This window comes from Anguilla rostrata, chromosome 8 (genome assembly GCF_018555375.3).
Source record: "Anguilla rostrata isolate EN2019 chromosome 8, ASM1855537v3, whole genome shotgun sequence".
Classification (NCBI taxonomy): domain Eukaryota; kingdom Metazoa; phylum Chordata; class Actinopteri; order Anguilliformes; family Anguillidae; genus Anguilla; species Anguilla rostrata.
Genome location: NC_057940.1, coordinates 20976179 through 20990754, shown reverse-complemented (window position 1 = coordinate 20990754; position 14576 = coordinate 20976179). Strand labels below are relative to the sequence as shown.

General features: G+C 35.7%; 1 protein-coding gene across 10 annotated transcripts in view; it reads left to right on the top strand.

Annotated features, from left to right (window-relative positions):
* asic1c (acid-sensing (proton-gated) ion channel 1c) overlaps positions 1-14576 on the top strand; it is a 324712-nt gene that overhangs the window by 286295 nt on the left and 23841 nt on the right. For 8 of the 10 annotated variants that reach the window (XM_064347020.1, XM_064347022.1, XM_064347021.1 and 5 more), the window contains exon 3: positions 3373-3500. In XM_064347020.1, the coding sequence (XP_064203090.1) occupies positions 3373-3500 (128 nt within the window). Of the gene's footprint in view, positions 1-3372; positions 3501-9308; positions 9437-14576 lie in introns of all 10 variants that reach the window. The other 2 variants (XM_064347023.1, XM_064347018.1) reach the window with 1 other exon arrangement.

Here is a 14576-nt window from a genome sequence, read left to right as displayed (position 1 = left end):
AATTCATAATTAAACTCAGAAACAGATACAGTATGACCCCTCTTGCCCATCCCTGATGTTATATTCCTCCTACACTGTTTCATGTAGGCCTCTACCACCGTGCCAAGCAATGGTGGTTGGAGAGCTAAAAATTTCTTTAAACTGATCATGCTTTCATTAATTTTCCTTGATTAACAAGCATGCGAACGATCTGACAAATCAATAGGCAAGTAATACACAGCTTCTTCACATCGTGTTAAAGAGGTTAAATGATCAATTCAATTTAGAAAAAATCTGCTTTAATAACTAAGTATGCTCAACAAAAAAACATTGATCTGTTAACTACTGTGTTAGCTTTCAGTATAACCAGCAATGACATTTGTTTAAAATATGTGCATTGCAGATCTTTTCCACAAATATTCTCAATGAATATTCTTAGCCATGAAGTGTGAGTGCAGAGACGGAAGAGGTCTACATGTATTCGTGAATAATGTTGATAAAATGGGTAAAATTTGCAATGCAAATAAAAACATTTTTTACTCTTTAAGTACTCTCTAAAGAGAAATATTCCTACAGGTCTGGCAGCTCATATAGTGACAGGTTTCATCCACTGACACTGGCATCTCACGAGTTACCAGTATCCCTCCATGTAAGGACGAAGACGCATACAATAATAAAATAAATATTTAGTGTTTTTGATGCTGACTATAAACCATCATATATACTGTATATTTGTCTATTTGAGTTCACCCCTTAAAATTCTCTTATCTTCAACTTTTTGCTAAGATTTGTTTTAGTCTGAATGTGATTCCAATGGACAATTATGCTGAGATGGAACAAGCTTACAAATACTATTAGTCATTCCAAATTGGGGAATGAAGAAAAACTGGTGTTACGTAAATATTCATATAGCCTACATCCTATAGCAGTATATTCTATAGCACAAATGAGCTGACTCCCTGTACCAAGGAGGTAAAATAATTTAGTGCTTGATTTGAGCAAATAATGTACCTGCAGACATTGTGCCCCACAGGACCTGGAGTTCAGTAGTGCTGTCCTACAGGTTGCATAAATTCCATGTAAGAATGAGCTTCCACTGCTTTTGCATAATTTAGAACATTTATGAATATGTTTTATGATTATATTTGCAACAATACTCTATGGAATGGTAGGGCAAGAAAAAAGGAAATGAGAAAACAAAGTAATAATCTCATGTTATTATGGGTAATATGATGATAGTGAGCTGTGAATAGCAATAAAACATTTATCAAAAGTAAATAGATTCCATTTCAGAATACTATATTCTAATTTCTAGCTCAAATGCATTTTTTTATAGAAGGATATTAAGCTAAATGGAACAAATTCCAAGTAAATTGTCACATTTTATTTTGTTAGTGCTTCAAATATGTGGTCACTGATGCAATGTAAGGCAGGCTCAGAAAAAAAGGGAAAAGAGGTTTGCTAATTCTTTGTATTGCTGTTATTTTATATTTCAGTATTTCTTATTTTGGTTTTATCTTTCCTTTAAAATATTTCTTTAAAAAAATTAAGAAATTTCAAAAAACGACAATGAATTTTGGCCACTTGAGCCTTCATCAGGGTGTGACTAACTGTGCGTGGAGTACTCTTTATAAAATTGTCATTGAGATAATTATTTGTGCAAATACTCAATTGTCATATCAGCATGCAAAAAAAGGAAGGTAACCACATAAGACACCAAGAATATTGACAGATAAAATGAAAAAGCCAAATAGAAAGCATTCCTATAAAGCATAATGTTAATCAAGAATCCATTTGGGATGGTGTTTGATTAAAAATTCTCTCACAAAGAGATATTTTCTCATTTGATAGCATGAATTATCCAGGGCTAAACGGTTGCATCATGCTGCATTGCAATATAGTTCTTTTTTTGCCTTTTTCTTCCCTTATATCTGTATACGATAATCTATATTCTGGTTATCTTATTTGTTTAATTTCCTGTTTTTGTATAGACAACTTTGCCTTGCTTTGCATGCATGCTATTTTGACAAGTATTTGCATAATTAATTTACTCATTGACAAATTTATAAAGTAGACCTCATGTGTGCAGCTAGTCACTGATGAAGGTTTATATGGCTAAAGTATAATTCCTACCATAATGGCAATTCAGTAAAGCCATTTTAATATGTTTTTCTTCCAATGACAGTACATTGCAATTTACTGAACTCAGCCATTTCATACCCATTGTGATATGGCAGAGTTCTTTGCTAGTCTTCAGATAACTGCCCTATTGTTCAGTGAGCATCTTGTTGGTGTTTTGTGTTTCCATAGCTTTAAGATACCTCTTTTTATATATGAGCACCCAGTGAGTGTTTTGTTTTCCCCAAAGGAGATGGCGTGTGGGCTGACAAGCCCACGTGTGATTTTCATTACTGTCACTTCCAAAAGCTCAGAATCAATCTCATCTGAACTATGGTAATAACTGTTATGAGTTTGCCCTTCTTGAATTTGAAATTCTTAAAACTCTGCTGATACACACTCTATTAGCTAATGGCATAAACCTTGTAATGTGCCAGGTTCTCACACACTCTGGTAATTTCACTTACGAGCACCGACAAGCTACAAGTGTCAGATCTCATGAATCCTCTAGTAAACATGATGTAACTGCAATGGCATGCAAAATTACTGTTTAACAATATAATTTTCCAGAAGCTGTTTTTGGAAAGTTGTTTCTATTTTGTACCAAGGAGATGGTATAAAAGGAGAAAGATGCAGTGGCATCATTGTGCAGCAGTGAGAATATTATCCTCTGTTTAATTGGAAGCAGTGCATGCCTCAAAAATCGTGACCAATTCCTGAGCTGGATTTTTAGCCTCAGTGATTTTCCAGAAAGAAAGAAGTTATCTGTCACTGTCACGGTTACAGTGTACTCACTGTATAACTGAAGCTCAAACAGTGTTCTTTGTGTATAAATGTGTGTGTCTGTTTTAATTACAGGTTTTGTTTTAGAAAATAAATTGTCCAAAATAAGGTATCAGTGATTTATTCAGATTCCCCAGTGGAGTTATGTTAGTTTTACTTATCCTTTTTATGATAAAATGACAGCATAATGTTTGAAGGTAGAAATCGTTTCTGATGAAATGGCTTCAAGCTTACGGTGCAGCGAAGCTGCAGGAAAACAAACTAGAAACAATATGGCAACCTGTGAAATTCACAGTACCTGCGCCTCAAAAGCTGGACAGTGTATTTCCATCCTATCACACAAAAATGGTATATGTTACTGTATGAAGTGTGTGAGTGTATGTGTGTCTGTGTGATGCCATATATTGACAGCCCATATGCAGAATCATGCAGTAACAGGCTGCTGTCACCTGGCAACCTGTCCTTACATCCTCTGGCCTGCTGTATCCACAGACGAGACGTCCTACGAGGCAGGCATCAAGGTTCAAATCCACAGCCAGGATGAGCCGCCCTTCATAGACCAGCTGGGATTTGGTGTGGCTCCTGGCTTTCAGACTTTTGTGTCATGTCAGCAACAACTGGTACTAAATGCACACCCTCTCGTGCACATCTTTGCCGCCCCTCCCCCGCTCAGCACCGCCCTCAACCCTACCCTCTACCTTTGATTATGTGTGTCTGTGCCCTCACAAAGTCCCACCCCATCATTTCTCTCTCTCCTAGAGAAAAGAGTTCTTGTAACACTTTATGTCAGGGTTAATGTACACACTGTTTTGACATGATTAGTGGTTTATTAGCAAGCTAATTGGACATCAAAGTGGGTAATAGTTTATTATAAGATTATTGCTATTGATCTATTTGTTTTAATAAATTTTCACATGCTATATTTGCACATTATTGGGTATTTATCAAGTTGTGTAATACAACAGTTACCATTATCGCTAATCATTAGAAACCACTTGAAGTGATTATTAGGCATATACAAGAGGTAAGGGAGCAGTGAATATATTTTTGCTGTCTGTTTATTTACAATGATTTTCTCTCACCACTGTGTTCCTTTATAAAGGAAGTGATGGTGTCTTATAACAGTTTTTTGTCGCTAATTTATTTTTAGTCGGGCACTGTGGCACAGTCAGAAAGAGTTTAGTAAGACATTATTCAGCACACTTTAAGTTGCATATATATTGTATTGTAAAGCAAGGGTTGTTTTCTCATTTGCTGGCAGCATAAAGCCTTAAAGGTTAGGGGCGGTGTCTTAAATGTTCACCCTAATATAAAGTGTTACTGATTTTTTCATTTATTTAGCATTTATTTGCAGTCTCAGATGGGAATGTGCAGTGCAGTGCTGAAATTCTGAGTGAAAATCCATTGGATTCATGACAGGGACATTTATTATCTGTACAGAGCTGAATAGGGAAAAAAAGCCAACCCGTATTTGGGAATGATGTGACTTTTGGCCCCAACAGGCACAACTGTTGCTTTTAGTAACGTTGTGGCAGTGTTGTTGTAACCTACACAACCAATGGCTGACTAACTCACATACTTCTGCTCACTGTTATTATCTTTATAAACTGGCGGCCATGGTGGCAGCCCCCCTATTCGGCCAATGTTAGCCCCTGCTACTGCACAGCTCCTCTTACTGATTAGTATGTGTCTGCAATCACAATCCATCATTGCATATGATCAACGCGCAAGCGCACTTAGGATTTTACACCTGGAAAGAGATCCAGTTTACTGTTTGTGCTGAATTGCTATCTTTGCACTGCCAGAGAGCAAATTTAATCATTTTCTCTGAGGACAAAATTTATTTATGTTCAGTCAATGGCATCCAAGAATAAAACCCATATACAAACAATCTAGTTTCTTCTTAGATCACTCATAAATGCCTAGATAGAATTTTTGGTTCAGCAATGACTGATATGACTGATTATTCCAGATCTTTGTTCATATGCAAGCTTTTCTCCAATATTAGCGCTAGCCAGCATATATGAAATATTTCCATCAATATTTATGGATTATTTGCAGTTTTGTTTGTGGATTATTTACAGAGCCTACATTGAAAAGAACAGCAGCTTGCCTGTAAAGATAACAATTCAGCAGTGGCACTGGTTAGAAAAAAGGAAAATCTCTTTTGGCTCCATGACCACAAAATACTTCAAGGTGTTTCAAATGTTGTACCGTAAATGAGCATGGGGTATGGAGGTGTCTGATTATTCAGTTCAGCAAAATATAAAAATGCTGAAGATGCTGTAGAGATACTGTGAACTGAAAATTGATTTGTACATTAGCCACTGCCATTAGCTAATATTAATAATATGTCATGATTTGGGATAATTAATAATTAATTGTAATAACATCGGATCTTCTGTGTGGTACAGAAGGTCTTATGTTTTCATATGTTTTGATACAGATTTTTCACTCTTATCTGAATAATATTTCATTGATATTGGTCTCAGAGACTTTGAATCGTCCTTGTCTGTGCTGTACATACATGTCTATATTTTACATACTTACGTGGTATTATTTAACTGTCGATTGATGTTGGAAACACAACCATGCATTGAATGTAGGACATCTTGTGATGAATTTATTCATGAAGTCGGTGGAATAATCCTTTCTCTGTCTTCAAAGCTTAAGCCTTAAATTTACAGTTTTAATGTCTTTTCTCAACGTAGGCTGTTTTTAAATATGAGTTACGTTTTTTTTGGAAACTAATTGTTACATTAAAATTTTTAATTAATTTCATTTTCCATGTGGCTCACAGTCCCATTGATCTTGAGTTTATTATGGAAAAAAGAACTACTTAGGATAAACAGAATATTGTAAACTTGTAAATATTAAATATTAAAATTAAAATAGTAAATTATATAATTGCTTTTTATTATTATTATCATCATTATTATTATTATTATTATTATTTTGATGCCTACTTTTAAAAATAGGCACACATGCATTTCTTCCTGCTACTTTGGCCATAATGTGCCTTATTTTATAAAGCAGTAAGTGAGCAGTTTGCCAGTGGGAATTAAACTTTAAGATTTAAGAGTGTGAAATCCTTTTCTAAATAATTTCTTAAAAATGTGCCTCTGATATGATTTATTTTGTTGACCATGTAATAGCAGTGACAGTTACAGTTAAAAAAGGACAACATCCTCACCTTGAAAGCGATGTTCCAATGGCCATTTGAAAACATTATCATCTGTGTATGTACTTCTTATAGTTATTTATTAACTATTTAAAAAATATAACTCAGAATATTAATTGATATAATAATTTTATTTCACTCTTTGGCCATTAAATGGTTTCCCGTTACTTTCCGGAGGGCCGCAGGGCAGTAGTCGCCAACGCCATCCTCCTTACCCCCAAATTATTAAAAATGTTAGATCCCAAATAACATTCCTCATCTATTTTCTACATGTTTCAGCCAATGGTCTGTATATAGTAATATACTATTACTATATTATGAAAGAGATGTCATTTCATATTGACATGGAGTGACCAGCTATTTCTTACCTCAGATACATCTGCCACTGAAAAATATTATTTCTGTAATTGTTTTGAGAAGCTCTTTAATGCTAAAATCACAAGGACTGTGACTGGTCTGAGTTATTGTGGTTTATTCTCATTTGCATCTGGTTGACTGAAAACGAAGATCAATACTATTTTCAACAGATCAGCACTTCCTTATGGGCTAATTTCAGAAATGGAAACTGTGCCTTATGAAAAATATTGTATTTTCCTTGCTGTTTCAAGTATAGTCATCTATCCTAATTTTAGATGAAATAGCTGAGGATTGTACCAATAGGTTTCCACTTACCTCTTGTGTTTATTCAGCTTGTCGTTCTTTTTTTTTTTTTTTGATCCACTGTATAACCATCAGGATCCAAAAGTCTCTGGGATAACATACCAGGACAGGTTTCTATTCTCTCCCAGTTTTCACTGTTATCCATGTTTGCCAGAATGAAACAAATGATAATTACTCCAATAAGCAAATGTTGTTGTTTTGAACAAAATTCAAAATGCCAACACATAATTTTCTGAATATGTCACCATTTCAGTTGTTAGTATTCCGCTAGACCCTGAAAAGAAGCTGTGGTTTATTTCTGTTTTATAAAAGGGCCTCACTGGCTTTCAAAATCGAAACCACTGCAGGCAATTTCTCCTGGTGTGTTTGGTTCTGCACTAATGAGTTGCCGCTTGTCCCCCACTGAAAAAGGGGTCCCTGCTCATGAAAAAGGTATGCTGCAAAATTAAATCTTGTATGGTTGTCAGCAGGGAAGAATTTTACTGTTTTCGCTCTTTTTCTTCAGTGGAAAAATAACCCTATCCGACTTGTGGCACTCATGAAATTATCTCTCAAACGAATAGGGAACTTTAAATGCATTTCCATAACTCATCTGAAGCAGAGTGTCAGACAGGAGGAACAGACAATAAGCCTATGTTAAATTTCAGAAAAATAAAAAATAAAAAGCATTTAAAAGAATCGAATCTATTTATCTGTGAAAGCCATTTATTCAAATATGGCTTAGGTAGTTTTGTTACCATTACCACAATGACCAGTCATGGCTTAATAGAAGCGTTACCATTTCATCAAATGTATCTGAAAAAAAAAAATATTCAGACGATGTTAAGATGCACAGAACTGACAACAAACCTGTTAGGAGCAGATGCAGAACACATGTAACATACGTAAAACATATAGGCAATGGGTTTTAGCATAGTTGTTTAAATTAACCGTTAAACAAAGTTAGCAACTGTTCCCACTAGAATATCACAGTGAATTTAGTGCTTATCTGAATGGTCTTATTAAAGATGTGTTCAGTTAAGTTAAGCCCATGCCTGGCAGTATAAAGCAACAGAGATTCAGTATTAGTATTGTACCATCATAGCTCTTCACACTGTACCTATGTGGCAAGAGCACTGGACTACATAGTTGGTGCACTGGTGGCATGATGCCAGTATATTCAGTCAGCAAACATGTTAGAACTTTACGATACTATTAGCTCATTACTGTACTGTATATATCATATTGCCCTAACTCTTCTGTGTGAAAGGGGCTATGTAACACAAACGTGTATTAATAATGTATTTTGTGGCAATTAAATTGAATTGGTGTGCGTTTATGCAATGTTTCTTACCGAGTAAGGCCACTGCATTAAAAATCACTTGGCATGGTCACAGGAAAGGCCACTATTGACAGCTGGAATGAAGAGAAGCGTGGCGATCTCAATTCAGGTAGATTTAAGCATTTGAGTGCTTTGATGATTTTTATTTGAGTCGGCCTGCTGAAAAGATGTGCATTAACTTGCCTCAGTGGGCATTAACTTTAATGGAAATCATTTTTTTTGCAAAATTACTGTGCAAAATGTGCTTTGAAAAATCATCTGGGTTTCAAATTTCTCGAGTGTAAAATGTTGTTTTCAGCTGTCATTATACATCTGCATTACCTCAGGATTATTCCTGCAATTCCACATTATAAACCAGCTGGAATTAAAGCAAATGTTTAATCAGACCTGAAACCACACTCCCCATCAAACATAATTTAAAATGTAATAATAATAATAATAATAATAATAATAGGTAGGTATGAGGTAGGAGGGGGTTATAAGAAGAAGAATAAGGATAAGAAGAAGAAGAAGTACAAGAGAAGAAGAAGAAGAATAAGGATAAGAAGAAGAAGAAGTACAAGAAGAAGAAGAAGAAGAAGAAGAAGAAGAAGAAGAAGAATAAGAAGAAGAAGAAGAAGAAGAAAAGAATTAACTTTGGGTTCATGGTCTGTTTCTTTGGTTTCTTTGGTGCGATGCTGTATTCTTGCTCTGTGGTTATGAAAATAGCAGGTTTGTATATCAGCGATGGAACAGCATTCATACTGTCACACATTCTGATGCTGCTGACGAAGGGATGGAATTTCACATTTATTTGTCTGTGAGCAGCTTCATCCTAATTCAGGCAAAGAAATGCTAAAAACACCCAAGCTCTCAACTATTTCCTACAACACTGTATGTTCCCTGTATTAATGTCAAATCTTACCACATTCCCATTCTCTATAGAACTCATTCCCAGTCCTGGAGGGCTGCAATGTCTGCAACTAATAACCACAATGACAGATTGTGTTTATATATCAGTAATCCACATGTAAAAGGAAGTAGAGTAGGGCTGCAGTCCTCAGGATTGAGGGTCAAATCACCCTGCCCTTGCAAGCGGTTCCCTCACCCTCCTTTACACGAAGAACAGCGCAGATGATTCTGACATGGACCTCACTGCGAACATTGGGTGGGCGGGGTCAGCAGAGACACTCAGGGCGAAGAATGGTGTTTGTGACCTGCTAATGTGTCCAGTCGTCTGGTTCCTGCCTCTGTGCTGACGTGGCCTGTGTTCGCTCATCTCCCCAGACGAGACGTCCTATGAGGCCGGCGTGAGGGTACAGATTCACTCCCAGTCCGAGCCGGCTTTCATTCAGGAGCTGGGTTTCGGGGTCGCCCCCGGCTTCCAGACTTTTGTTTCCACACAAGAGCAGCGGGTAGCGTATGTCCCGTCACCAAGGGTCTGCTGCATGTCGCTCCCCGAGCCCCAGCTCTCTCTCTCTCTCTCACTCGCTCTCTCATCTCTCCCAATGCTGGAATGCTACCATGATGCCTGTGGCCACAGTAGCCACGTCATCAGCTCCCGTTCACATCCCACAGCACTCATCCTCCATTTTCTCCATTCCCCATCCCCTCCTCAGGAGAATTAACCCATCAAGTTGCCACAATGTTCCTGTAACGTCACAGCAACGTTGTGCTAGGTATTTGTCTTCACTGAAAGAGTTGGCTTCTCTCTCTGAATACAAGCATGCAACCATATGGTGTCTTGCTATGCTGTTTGGATTATATTTGTTTACTTCCTGGTTGTACGGTGATGTTATGTTAGTGTAACTGCCACTTTGCCATGCTTGCTGAAAAGGAGCTTCCATGGTTTTTAAATTTTTTTATTTAAGTTTTTGTTCCTTACAAGGCCCCTGGCAAAATCTCATAGAAACTTATGAGACAGTGTTTGACATGTTGTCGAGAATTTGGAAGGTCCCACTGTCTGCTTTGGTTTCAGCCTATCAACATGGCAGTATGTTAAGGGTTTCGTATGTCTCCTATAGAGGAGCATGTTCTATCATTGTGGTAAAACGTTTCTGGCCTGTGTGTCTGGGAGTCCAGTAAATAAGATTCAGAAAACTGTTTTTCTTGATTTTCCAGTATACAGTCTATCCATGACTACTAATACATGAAAAACATTTAATTAAACATTTTCATTGGTTGCAAACTTAAGGGTTTAAGAAAATCTCTCAGGAAAATGTTATTCTGTATCTGGTGGCGCTGTGAGTCCTTGGTGAAATACATTTCATCTTTAATGAGATCTGCAGTTGTAACCAGGTCTGTCCTAAAAATAAAAAAATGTTCACATTTTACACATTAAAGTGTAAAACAACATACAGTGCAGTCTGTAAATATCTGGACAGTGAAACATTATAATTTTTGGTTGTTTTCATTCTGCACTCCAGCACATTTGAAATGAAACAATGAATGCTGTTTCTTGGCCAGCTGTGGGTCATTGCATTAAAATGCACATGAAAGCTAACAAAAAGTCTAGAGAAATTATAGATGTGATGTTTACATTTGGAATTTGTTACTGTTGTCTGAAATGAGGAACAAACTGTTTGTTACACTGTTAAGATGCAAGAATGCACTGGTGAGCTAAGAAATATCTAACGACCTGCTAGGCCACATTTATTTTTAATGGATTTTAGTCAGACATAAATATGACATTCAAAATTTAAACAAATCAATATTACTAGCCGTATAAATACTTTCCCCCCAAATTCATATAGCTTGTATAGTTTGTTTATATAGTTTGGCTGCATATCTGCCCTCACCAAATAGTTTTGTTTTTTGCCACATCTGTTGTGTTCTGTTGTATATACTGGCAGAGCTGTTGACAATTTACACATAAAACCAGCAGACGCTACTAAACTTGTACACTATTGTCAAATAATATATTGTACATATGCAAACATAGTACCAAGTAGACACGCAAGAGTTACAGTAGTAGGTACACAAACGGCAAAGGCCAGGATTCAGCCATTTTAAGGAAAAAATGCAATTCAGCCATTCAGAATTTCAGTTTTGTTTTGCTTTATGCTCATAAAGTTCTGCCTTCTATGCTCTAAACAGATAAATAGGCAATAGGTTTGGCCTGAAAATTGTTGCCCTGGTCATCTACATCTACAACTGCACTGTTTTAGTAACACCATCAACATGCCAGTTTTTTCTGCCAAGTTATCTTGAACTATTTGGTATTTAGATTGATCTTTATTTTCAAGATCGAAATAACTTGGCAGCAAAAACTAGCATTCAGATGACACACTTCTCCTAATGCACGACACCCACTGCATGTTTATTTAGAAGTAACTACAAGTTACTACAAGCTGTGTATAAGAAAAGTTTATTTATTCTATCAGGATAAAGGACTGGACCGATTTGAGTGCATTGGTCTTAATTCATTTTTTATAATTTCATGGTGCTGCTGGGTGGCTCATCCTGTTGAGGCACTATTTATTGTAATGATGGGCCCCACAGTCTGGTTTTGAATTGATGCTGTGGCAGTGCCAGCTGACGCCAGCAGTCCCACAGGACATTGTAAAACTAAAGCTTTTCTAAATTTTCTTGCTTATCATCACCTCCCAGCTAAAAGATACCAGATAGAATAGGGATAGGGGTAATGTATACAGTGAGCATGTATACATGTGATGTATGTATGTATATGGTAAAAGGTATGAAGATATAAAACTGTACAAAGGTTATTCAGGCAAGCAAACACTGAAGAAATGAATGGTAAAACTATTGTCTTGGTACTGATAATCTTGAATACAACTTCTGTTGTGTTCTGTTGCATATACAGGCAGGGATGAGGACAAAATGATTTACACATAAAACCAGCACTTTTTTATGTACACTATTGTGAATCAATAGCCTACTGTACTGTATATTGCGTATATGCAAACGTAGTAACAAGTAGACACGCAAGTCACAGTAAGTCACACCTTAACTGTGAAATACAAAATACAATCTTTTGTTATTTCACAGTAAAGATGTTCTATATAATGAAAATGTGTTTTAACCTCCTTCCTCTACATAACTTTACCTGCTATTTTTTATAACTAGTTATATATAACTTATCCTATTACTGTATTACAAAGTAACAAAAGTAATTGGATTCAGGGGTCACTCCATTATAAGCTGGAGCCATATTTATTTTATTTTTTTTAATTATTGATAAGCATTTTGTCTTAAAATAATGGTTTAGATTGTATACAAGGTTTATTGCAATTGCAAGGGGAAAGTTCCCTATCATACTGTTTTATTTAATTTGCTTACATACCCTGTGAAGAGAAAAAAAAGTTTTAAAAATGTTGCCAGCATATGAAACACTGCATTAAAGTGGTTTTGATTCACCCTTTTCATCTTATTGAAAAATATCATCAGGCTCCAAAGGCATAATGCCTTGGCAGAACAAAATATATATTTAAAGGTATCATGATCTTCCTTCTTAATCTATAAAATGTCTACAATGGAAAAATACTGTAAGTGCTTTTCTTTAAAGTCAGAATAGTATTCAGCGAGCAGCTTGAAATACTAATTCAGTTTTCTGTGTACATCCTGGGGTGTACTGTGAATGCTTTTTAATATATTCTAATGTAAATGTAATATCCAAGCAAATGTTTACCAGCTAGCAAAAAAGGTTTGCACGCTCACAGACAAATGTATATACATCCCACGCTCATTTTCTCACTGTGGGATGTAAAAAATAAAGAAATTGGCAACAGTGTATGCTAGATAATTTGCATATGTATACTTGAGATTCGTGAAGATTGTTGGGGTGACAGAAAGGTGTATTTTCTTTTGACTGTTTTTAATGTGACAAGAGCTGTTTACTGTATTATTCAATCATGTTAGTTATTGATGTGCTGTGAGTGCTGATTGCAATGTAATGCACTGGATAAATTAGTGCATTTCATGAGAAACTAATAACTCATAATGAATCCATGCACATACATTGTCGTTAAATCAACTAAACATTTGAACAAGTAAAACTTACTCCCTTGGGGTGCCGCTGTTAGATGTTTAAAATATAACTCCCTTGCTGTCCTTTTCTGTCTCTTTTAGCTGGTAATTTGGCTGATTGATGCTGGAGTTTTCAGCTAAAAAGAAATAATTAATGAGGCGCTTGTTTGATTTCCACACAGTCTTCACACCTGATTGACGCACTTGGAATTAAAGAGGCATTTGGACAGAAAATTTAATTGTTTGGATCACTCAGGCTCTGTGGGCACATCCCATTGAAAATGTTCTCTAAATACCTGTGCTGGCACCAGAAAGCTTTGCATTACAGGCCAAAATACATATTTTCTAAAATATTTTGAAAGGTACTGCAAAAGAAGATCTTTGGGGACAATATACAAATGGTATACAAAATAAATTTAATCAGAGAGGTAAAACGTGTGTCAAGTGAACGATAAATGATTCTGCTACCTTTTAAGTATTGACATAGCTTGCCACTGTTTTCTGAATGGCTTGTTGTTTTTGGCTTGACTGAAAATGTCATCAGAATATTACTAGAAGTAATCACAGACTTTCTTATCTCTAAACAAAAGTCTTTGTCTTTTGAGAGTTTATTTGGTTGTATTAAAAAAGAATGTTACTTTGTAGGTCCAGTACACTAATCCAGCACTGGACCATTAACAGACAAAGTCAATAAAGGACAATAATTGGCATGAACATTTGTAATGAATAAATAAAGTTGCAATCTATTGTCCTGGCAAGATTGTGTATAACTCAAATGTTATAATAAATCAACATCAGTTACATTTATATATGTGCATTTATAAAGAATATTGGTAAAGTTTTAAACTAAATACTGTACATCAGCAGTAATCTGCAGTTGTTGAGTTATTTTATGTGCAAGTCCGAATAAGGAAAGAAATATGAGCTGTATTGTCATTAATCTTATGGTGCTTCATGTTCTTCCAATTTAATGAGAGTGATATTCCGCTAGATTTAATGAAACACAGTTTTAAGGGCATATGCAATTTAATCAATGGACTTTAATCAAAGTTTTTTTTTTTTTTTTTTTTTTAATGAAACAAGCTTTTACAGTGATAAAGATTGAAAAAATATATATGAGAAGGTGTGGCTTGAAAATTCTAAAACCCTGGTTGGAAGCAGGAGCTTTTTTAAAAGAGTGAATAAATTTTCTGCTTTTGGCTTTAATATTTGGAGCATATTAAATGTTGAAAATTACTTTATGTAATAATGAAGATGTGATAATTTTCCTATTGGGTTACAGTATTCCATACAATAAATTCATGATTCTTGCGTTTGGTCATATTCCGTATTCTGGTGTACTGAATGAAAATGAAGAAATTCAACATTTTTGTGGACATCGTATTGATATATACTGTAGCTTGCATCTGGTTCAATCAGTTAGCATTAAAGTAACTGCATCTTGAAGCTCACTTCTGAAATGTCATTGCTGACTACGGCACCACGCTGAGTACAAGTAGCATCATTCTGGCTTTTTTCAGCCAAGTTTACTTTGTATAAACAAAATAGAGACCCACCTGTGTAGATTAA